Source organism: Haliotis rufescens, unplaced genomic scaffold (assembly GCF_023055435.1).
Source record: "Haliotis rufescens isolate VD_foot unplaced genomic scaffold, xgHalRufe1.0.p SCAF_3, whole genome shotgun sequence".
Lineage (NCBI taxonomy): Eukaryota > Metazoa > Mollusca > Gastropoda > Lepetellida > Haliotidae > Haliotis > Haliotis rufescens.
The window spans coordinates 9768058-9777381 of NW_025964001.1; the positions used below are offsets into that span (position 1 = coordinate 9768058).

Sequence of the window (9324 nt, forward strand, 5' to 3'; positions counted from 1 at the left end):
CTCCTGGTGCTTCTGTTGCTGTGGGGGTGGTGGCTGCTGGTGCCACTGGTTTTGGTGTGGGTGCTGTTAATGGGGGTGCTGTGGTGGCTGCCACTGGTTTTGGTGTGGGTGCTGCTGCATCTGAGGTGTCCATCGGTGACGGTGGTGATGGTGGTGACGGTGGTGGTGGTGGTGACTGTGCTGAGGTTACTCCTGTTACTACGGCGACGAGTGCTGCTGTTGCTGCTTCTACTGCTGCGGGTGTGTCGGCTGTGGCTGTTGCTGCGCCCAGGATAGTGCTGAGGCGAATTTTTCTGTTGCTGCTGCTTCTCGGGGTGTCCCCTTCGATGCCCTCACAGCTGCCGCACATTGCGTCATCTGTAGTGCATAGATGAATACTTTTAGTGAGGGTGTTGTTGCTGTGTCTGCAGATGCATCTTCTTCTGCCTGTGTGGTGGCTGCTTCTGCTGCTGCTACGGGCGTTGTTGATGGTGTTGTCTGCGACGAGTACTGCTGCAGCAATTATTTTTTTTGCTGCTTTGAGTATGGATGCTGTGAGTGCTGCTGCAGGTGTTGGGGTTGACTTTTCCACGTATAGGTCCATGCTGGGGATGCAGATGCCATACCCCGGAGGCAGAAATGTGTCCACGACGCTCTTTAACTTCTCATGTATGCAGTCATGGGAAGCTTTTACAAGGCACTCGCTCTCATCATCTCCCAATGTAGAACTAACCGTTCCTCCAGGATGCCCGCCATTGCACGACGGAAATGCTCGCCATTGAGAACGTCCTCGTACTTGTCCACCTTCTTTTTCTTCTGTCTGACGGTGATACGGTAGTAGCCGTTGTCTTCATGCGGTGGTAGTAGCCGGAACATGATGGTGTTGTTGCTTGGACTGTTCAGTGAAAAGTGATGGCCAGAGAACGTTGGTCGTATTTAAAGGAACTGACACCCTGCTTCCTGACTGGTGGAAAGTCCGACCTTCTCATTGATGAAGAACGCAACCTTCTCATTGGTTGGTGTCTGTCCCACACGCCACCCCATGACCCACAATGGCCTGCACAGTTCACGTGACCTCTGATGACGTCATCAGAGGTCACGTGACCAATCCGAAGCCAGGAGCGGTCCCAGAGTGATGCCACCAACTACTAGCGCACATTAAATCTCCAATATAGTTAGTTAGAGGAGGGGGGTGTCGCATTCATATTGAGTCGCATTTTTGGCTAGGGGCCAGTGGTCGCATTCTTTTGGAGGCGCATTAATTTCACGATTTACAGTTTTTTAATCTTATTTCTATCCTATGTTTTGATTACAGTTAAAACTAAATGTTAAGTTATGTGAAAGGTATTTGTTATCATGTCAAATATATTTGTCTTCTCGATTTTTTTTATCAAGTTTGACTATATGAGAGCCTCAAAAGTAATTTCAGGGAATATGTCAAACACATTTGATGTTAAATCAGGGAATATGTACAATATCTAAAAAAATTAAGGATTATGTGTATTCCCTAAGTGAATCAGACATTAAATTCCCTGAACATTTCAGGGAATACACATATTCCTTGATTATACATAATTCCTGTAACATATATATGTATGTACGGGTGTAGGAACATGTATACATATATAAGTTTATATAAGCATGTGTGCAATGTGAGCGTGTGTGCATGTGTGCTCTGTGTGTATGTAAAGAGAGTGTGTTCGTATGTGTGTATGTAGGGAGAGATAGTATGTGTGTTTGTTGAGAGAGAGAGGGAAATAGTGTGTATGTAGAGAGAGATTGTGTGTGTATGTGTGTGTCATTTTAATATTTCTAATGTTGTTGTGGTTGCAATTACATTATAACTGTACATCATACCCAAACAAACAAAATTCTATCTCTGTGTACTTCTTAGTTAGATACTAGTCTTCTGACTAGTGTGAGTTACAAGTTGTAAGCGCAATTGTTATTGGTGATCACTCTTCTCCAGCATAACAGGGTAAACAAAAACACAAAATCCAATAAACAATGAGTGAATGTACCTGTTAAATAGTCGCTGAAAGTCTTACTAAGCATGTGCGATCTCAGCGAGAGTGTTATTAAGTATCCCGACAAGTCTTCAACATTTCCGACATACTGATAATCATTTATATTATTTTGTTCATCAGCGCTGATGTTTAAAGTGACTTTCAGTAATCAGCATGTGATATTAATAATTCTAAATAAAATGTTCATCTTCAAACATCAGATCAAACATTTCACGAATCTAATTTACCGTGTGATATTGTTGTTTTCCTCAATACTATCGAAGAGTGCATATGTACCTATTTTGGGTTTAGGCTTCTGAACTGCTTTTCTCTGCTTAGGTTGGGCAGATTTCGGTTTTCCAATTTCTGCAATGAAACACACATACCATCATCATCAGAGGAAATTACGTCTGTTTACTTGTAATAATAATTCGAAAATAACAGACGATCACAGATTTACAAAGATGTATCGAGTGGTGGTATTGGATGGCTCAGAAAAGGGAAGGACTAAACAACCAAGAAGGAGGAGAGAGTGTGTAGTGAAAAACTGAACGTTTGAGATAACTTGCTCAAAAACAGGTCATGCCCCCAAAATTGGCCAAACATTTCGTTATTCGGCGTGGCATGGTCCGAATAAATCTCCCAATGACAATTTGAGAGAATATTGTCCACTTGAGAGAACATTGTGCAACGCCTGGTCCAGTTCGACAAAGCTAGCGGTGGCTTTTCACGTCGGTGTACACTGGCTCATGTCCAGGACAAGCTGACCTATGGGAGAAAGGTCAGGGTTTATTGCTGGCCATTGCATCCTGGTGATGTTTTGCTGCTGGAGGTTGTCAGTTACGTACGTGAATGACAATTGGCCCGCAAACGAGACAACAATTAGCGCTAGTATTTTTTGTCGGTTGTACTGGCCAGTGATCCTTACTTGAACTTCGGTGGCCTGGCGCTTCGATTGTGCATCGATTCAGTTATCAGCCAAGTTGAACGCATTAGAACAGTGATAGAGAGTTAGACTTAGCTCCTAAAATTACATATGCCTTCCACTGTAGTAAAATCATAATGTGCCCTTTTCTTGCAAACGGTGTTTCCAATGAATACAGTTCGTTATCATCTGTGCATTTAAAAAAAAAAAATTGAGCACCTTTTTATGTTGGAAAAGATAACTGAGCTGCCAAACATTAAAAATAATACTGATCACAAACCATATTACGGTGTCGCCACATACGCCGTTTGCAACAGTATTTCAGTTACATCACGGAGTATCAGCTTAATGTGAGAGTGACAGTACATTGAACGAACGTGAATCATTGCAAAGGCACGCGATAGTTTAGCGAGTGAAGGTTATGATTTCATGTTTACTTGGTAGATTGGAACTTCCGCAATACGTCTGATTATCCATGAAGCTCATTCCCAGCGCTTGACATCTTCGTTACCATCCTGCTTGTCAAGATCACTGCATAACCATTCAATTTGATTTGACTGAATACATTAAAGTTGGGTTGGACTGTGTATAAGCTGTAATCTCTGAATGTGTGAGATTGTGTAAATTGATTTGAGGTGGAGTGAAAGATTTTATTTGTCAGTCATCCATTCTTATACTTTTAAACTCTAGTTTGTCTTTTACGCCCAATTGGATTTGTTCCGATTGACAATCGAGTATGGTTATTCCCTGGCATTGACGTTTTATATTTGTTTGTGCTGAGTGATAGCGTGGGGTATAAAAGATACTGTGACCCGATTACCAGAGCAGTCATTTGAAAAATCTAACCTATTCGGTTTGGGGTGTTTGAAGGTTTCCCAATTTCGTTGCGTGAGTAATATGTTTATGTAAAAATGGTCATGCTTATTATGTTCTTATTTATTGAATATTCAATCTTGTGTATTTATGTGTGGTGATATGACAGTATGCAGATGTATGGATATTTGTGTGTTTATCGGACAAAGAAGTGCTTCTTCTCTAATGTATATGTTTGTTGAGAGAGAGTGTGTGTGCGTGTGCGTGTGTGTGTGCGTGTGCGTGTGTGTGTGTGTGTGTGTGTCTGTGTCTCTGTGTGCGTGCGTGTGTGTTTAACGTATGAATGGATGCATGTGTGTGTCATTTGTTAAGTTAGAAGTTGTAAGCGCAATTGTTATTGGTTATTCTTATTATGTTCATGCTCGTTTGTATGTTGAAGAACCGTGTATGTACAATTATTCTGAGTGTGCTCTCTTGCTTGGCTGTATGTTCAATAACTCATGTAAGTATACCCGTTCGTAGTATGTGTATTATTGCTCTTGAATGAGAGAGATAGAGCAAATGTAACAAAAGTGGTAAACGTCAAAGATCTGCATTACTTCGGCCTTTTCTCACACATTAATCTGACACACCGTGATAGACAATAGAACTGAAATACTGTAAACTTACTCTTATTTAATGTACAAAATGGGGTTTAAGGGGGTAGGAAAATAAGAAAAATGTGACAGCTATAAACATGTTATTGTCGTTGACATAAGTACCACCCTATAGAACGTCCTGTTTAGCACAATACAGTAATAACATAACTATACTTCTTTAATTGCAGTGATAGGGTCTCTGCAATATCGAAAATGCTTTAAGGCCATTCCCAAAATGAAATAACTCTCATTAAGCATATTTTCAATCAGTACATACGATGTCTAATTGCTAGCCAATTTTTAAGCACTGTTTGTAAAACACAGAAATGGAATCATAAATGCATGTTTTAAATCTATATGTCGAACAAACAGTGCTTAAAAATTGGCTAGCAATTAGACATCGTATGTACTGATTGAAAATATTAGACTTCACGTTGGTAAATGTTCAGAGAAACTATTACCTCTGCATGTAGCAGTCAATGGGTACAGCAAAATGATGGCGTTTCATGTTTTGACAAATTGCATCGATAAGGAGTCTGTTCTCCAGTATGCACGTTTACATGTATAATATGATTCATCATGGTCTGGGTTATATCACAATATTTCGAAGGCGTCCGAGTAATAAATTTAAAAAAAAGATATTACAAGGCCCTGTGGATCCCTCTTCTCCAGCATAACAAGGTAAACAAAAACAAAAAATCCAATAAACAGTGAGTGAATGTACCTGTTAAATAGTCGCTGAAACTCCTACTAGGCATGTGCGATCTACAGTACAGTGGACCATGATGTATGTATGTGTGTGTGTGTGTGTGTGTGTGTGTGTGTGTGTGTGTGTGTGTGTGTGTGTGTCTGTCTGTCTGTCTGTCTGTGTGCAATGTATGTGTGTGCAATTTGTGTGAGTGTGCAATGTGTGTGTGTGTGTATAGGTGCGTGTGTGCAATGTGTGTGTGTGTGTAGGTGCATGTGTGCAATGTGTGCAATGTGATCACTCTTCTCCAGCATAACAAGATGAACTAAAACACAAAATCCAATGAACAATGAGTGAATGTACCTGTTAAATAGTCGCTGAAAGTCTTACTAAGCATGTGCGATCTCAGCGAGAGTGTTATTAAGTATCCCAACAAGTCTTCAACATTTCTGACATACTGATAATCATTAATATTATTTTGTTCATCAGCGCTGATGTTTAAAGTGACTTTCAGTAATCAGCATGTGATATTAATAATTCTAAATAAAATGTTCATCTTCAAACATCAGATCAAACATTTCACGAATCTAATGTACCGTATAATATTGTTGTTTAACTCAATACTATCGAAGAGTGCATATGTACCTACTGTTGGATTTCTTCTTTGAAACACCTTTTCTCTGCTTAGGTTGGGCAGATTTCGGTTTTCCCATTTCTGCAATGAAACACACATACCATCATCATCAGAGGAAATTACGTCTGTTTACTTGTAATAACAATTCGAAAATAACAGACTATTACAGATTTACAAAGATGAATCGAGTGGTGGTATTGGAAGGATCAGAAACAGGAAGGACGAGGTGTAACAAGACAATCAACAGAACATGTTTGGCGATGTATTGTGAGGGTGTAAACAACCAAGAAAGAGGAGAGGTGAGGTGAGGTGGAACTGGGTTTAACGTCGCGTCCAAGATTATTGCACTTATATAGCTACGTGCATGTACGTGTGTGTGTGTGTTGCTTCTTGTACTAGTCCGGACTGATGACGATTTATAGTGCTAGCTCACTGAGATACCATGCCGCAGTTTAACATGAATACCCAACTCAGACACAGTATACTGACTCAGAGCCGACCAGTCCTTGTTTTATCTCCTAAAGTACCAGCTTTAAACGTCTTTTAGTATGACGCGGTCGGGGATCGAACCCCGGACCTTCCGCTCTCCGGGCGGACGCTCTACCTCTAGACCACGGAGGCGGTCAGAAAGAGGAGAGACTACGTTGTGAAAAACTGAACGTTTGAGATAACTTGATCAATAACAGGTCATGCACCTACGATTGGCCAAACATTTCTTTATTCGGCATGGCACGATCCGAATAAATCTCCAAATGACAATTTGAGAGATTATTGTCCACTTGAGAGAATATTGTGCAGCGCCTAGCCAAGTTCGACAAAGCTAGCGGTGGCTTTTCACGTCGGTGTACACTGGATCATGTCCAGGACAAGCTGCCCTTTGGGGGAAAGGTCAAGGTTTATTGCTGGCCATTGCATTCTGGTGATGTTTTGCTGCTGGGGGTTGTCAGTCACATACGTGAATGACAAATGACGCGCAAATGGCACAACTATTAGCGCGAGTATGTTCTGTCGGTTGTACTGGCCAGTGATCCTTACTTGAACTTCGGTGGCCTGGCGCATCGATTGTGCATCGATTCAGTTATCAGCCATCGCATTAGAACAGTGATAGAGAGTTAGACTTAGCTCCTAAAATTACATATGCCTCCCCCTGTAGTAAAATCATAATGTGCCCTTTTCTTACAAACGGTGTTTCCAATTAATACAGTTCGTTATCATCTGTGCATTTTAAAAAAATAATTGAGCACCTTTTTATGTTGGAAAAGATAACTGAGCTGCCAAACATTAACAATAATAGTGACCACAAACCGTATTACGGTGTCGCTACAAACGCCGTTTGCAACAGTATTTCAGTTACATCACGGAGTATCGGCTTAATGTGAGAGCGACAGTACAGTAAACGAACGTGATTCATTGCAAAGGCACGCGATAGTTTAGCGAGTGAAGGTTATGATTTCATGTTTACTTGGTAGATTGGAACTTCCGCAATACATCTGATTATCCATGAAGCTCCTTCCCAGCGCGTGACATCTTCGTTACCATCCCGCTTGTCAAGATCACTGCATAACCATTCAATTTGGTTATTCTTATTATGTTCATGCTCGTTTGTATGTTGAAGAACCGTGTATGTACAATTATTCTGAGTGTGCTCTCTTGCTTGGCTATATGTTCAATAACTCATGTAAGTATACCCGTTCTGAGTATGTGTATTCATGATCATTGTAAGTTAAATGACTATGTTTACTGAGCAGCATACATTGGATTATATATTTTCCGGCACCAGAGAGGAGCCAGGACAAGGAAGTGACGACGACCGAAAGACATAACCAACTGGGATGAGAGAGATAGAGCAGATGTGAGACTTGAGTTGTGAGAGATAGAGATTCATCTATGGAAACAGTAATAGCATTACTGTAGTGACTTATTCACCTTGAGGGTGGCTATGACGACACACATTGTATACGGTAGATCCGTGAACATTCTGAACAGTGACGTTCTATAATATACCCGTGTGTGGTGTATTATTCAATGAATACGATACTTGATCTTCTATGCATTGCTATATTGATTTTATGATGTTGATGTATTAGTATGGTGATATAATATGGTAGTATTAGTATGTATTAGTGGAGAGAAGGAGTGTGGTATGAGTATTTGTTCAGTTAATTTGGTTGGGGTAAATCATTAAGTTAATACATTGATTATTTATTCATATCAGTCTTTGTTGTAACTCCCTGTTGCGACTGGTGTGCAAGCGGTCATTACAAGAACATTTATATTTATATTTTTGTGTATGTCTTCGACGATGTCACCCGACTGAATTGGGAAAGGGTTTACGACTGACGTTCTATTTCCTACTTACATTTATGTTTGTTTATTGAGCTTGGTTCGAGATTGCAGACTAAAAACGATTACAACTACCCCATTACATTCTCATTTAACCAATAACATGACAGAAATGTGACAGAAATTCAAGTTGACAAACAAAACAAATTAGCGGGAGGAAGTGTATTCGGCGTCAGGACAGTCGCCACGTGTTTGTGACCCCTTGAAAATTACCTCCCTTGGAACGGTTTGGGTACACACAGTGAGTGAGTGACCTTTGACCCCGCTTTGTGCATTAGTTCAGTTGTCGTCCGTTTAACCAACGGGTATCGTGCTGACGAATTAAAGAACGTTTTCCGAGTGAACCCTGGATTTGTTCAGGCTTGAAAGATACAGTTAATGTATTAAACATTAGTATTATCCATCCATTTTTCAGTTGTATAGTTGCAAAGATTTTATAGGAAAGCAATGATCGCGGGCCTTACTAGCTTGAACTCATTTCAGAAAGGAGGACGGGACTATGCCATAAAATATCATCTGTAGAATAATGAAACAGGATAAAAGTTTGCCAAATCAGTATTTATTTTTATAGAATATGTACCCAACGTGACAAGAGGACTTACTTGATTGTTTCCAGCGCATACAAGTTCATGCACTATCTCATTAGAGATCGTAAGAGTTCGTAACGCCTAACATCCTAGTTTCGCTTTCATTTCAATCAACGCTGGGCTAAACAGAGTTACTGGCTGGAGTAAACAAGCAATCAACAAATCGATCGCCTGACTGAAATTACCGATAAGTACAAATATCCTACAGTTCTCTTACCTCTGACTTAGCAAAGCGAGTTAATAGTAACTGCTCGATTGTTTTATCCGAATTAGATGTATCGGGGACGTTGTTTCTGACGAAAAGGAATATCGCGATAATTCACGAGATCGCGTAACCTACATTGAATGTGAGTTCATCAGGTGCACATAACCGACAACGTGTGACCCTTTCTGAGGTGGGTTATCTTACACCCTGGACTGGTGTGCGTTATCCTGTCTGAATTTACTGACGTATAACTTGATTGTCTGGTTTGTTTACAACAAGCCGTCGTATGTCAGAAGTACTGCTGTGCGGCGTCAGGCACTAAACAAACACTTACTTTTTCAGGTAAAGTGTGCGAGTGACGGGTGTTACCAGTAGAGCAGGTTATGTTTATCCTTTTTGCGAACACCTGGTGTCATCACTGATCTTCACTGATCCATTCATATAATTTTCGCCGCTATTTTTCCGTTTACGTCCAATTGAATCTGTTTCGGTGAATAATCGAGACT

The 9324-nt window shown here is 40.6% G+C and overlaps 1 protein-coding gene across 7 annotated transcripts in view; it reads right to left on the bottom strand.

Annotated features, from left to right (window-relative positions):
- The window catches only part of LOC124140901, a 31910-nt gene extending 22951 nt beyond the window's left edge, over positions 1-8959 (bottom strand). For 2 of the 7 annotated variants that reach the window (XR_006861964.1, XR_006861963.1), the window contains exons 1-3: positions 8831-8959; positions 5699-5764; positions 2283-2351 (exon numbers count right to left, since the gene is read on the bottom strand). Coding sequence is in view for 3 of the 7 variants with exons in the window: in XM_046508720.2 (XP_046364676.1) it covers positions 2234-2351; positions 5699-5764; positions 8629-8647 (203 nt within the window). In the remaining 4 variants the exon portion in view is untranslated. Of the gene's footprint in view, positions 1-2233; positions 2352-5698; positions 5765-7145; positions 7248-8628; positions 8718-8830 lie in introns of those variants that run through there. The other 5 variants (XR_007223284.1, XR_006861965.1, XM_046508721.1 and 2 more) reach the window with 4 other exon arrangements.
- Positions 8960-9324: the final 365 nt, after the last annotated feature.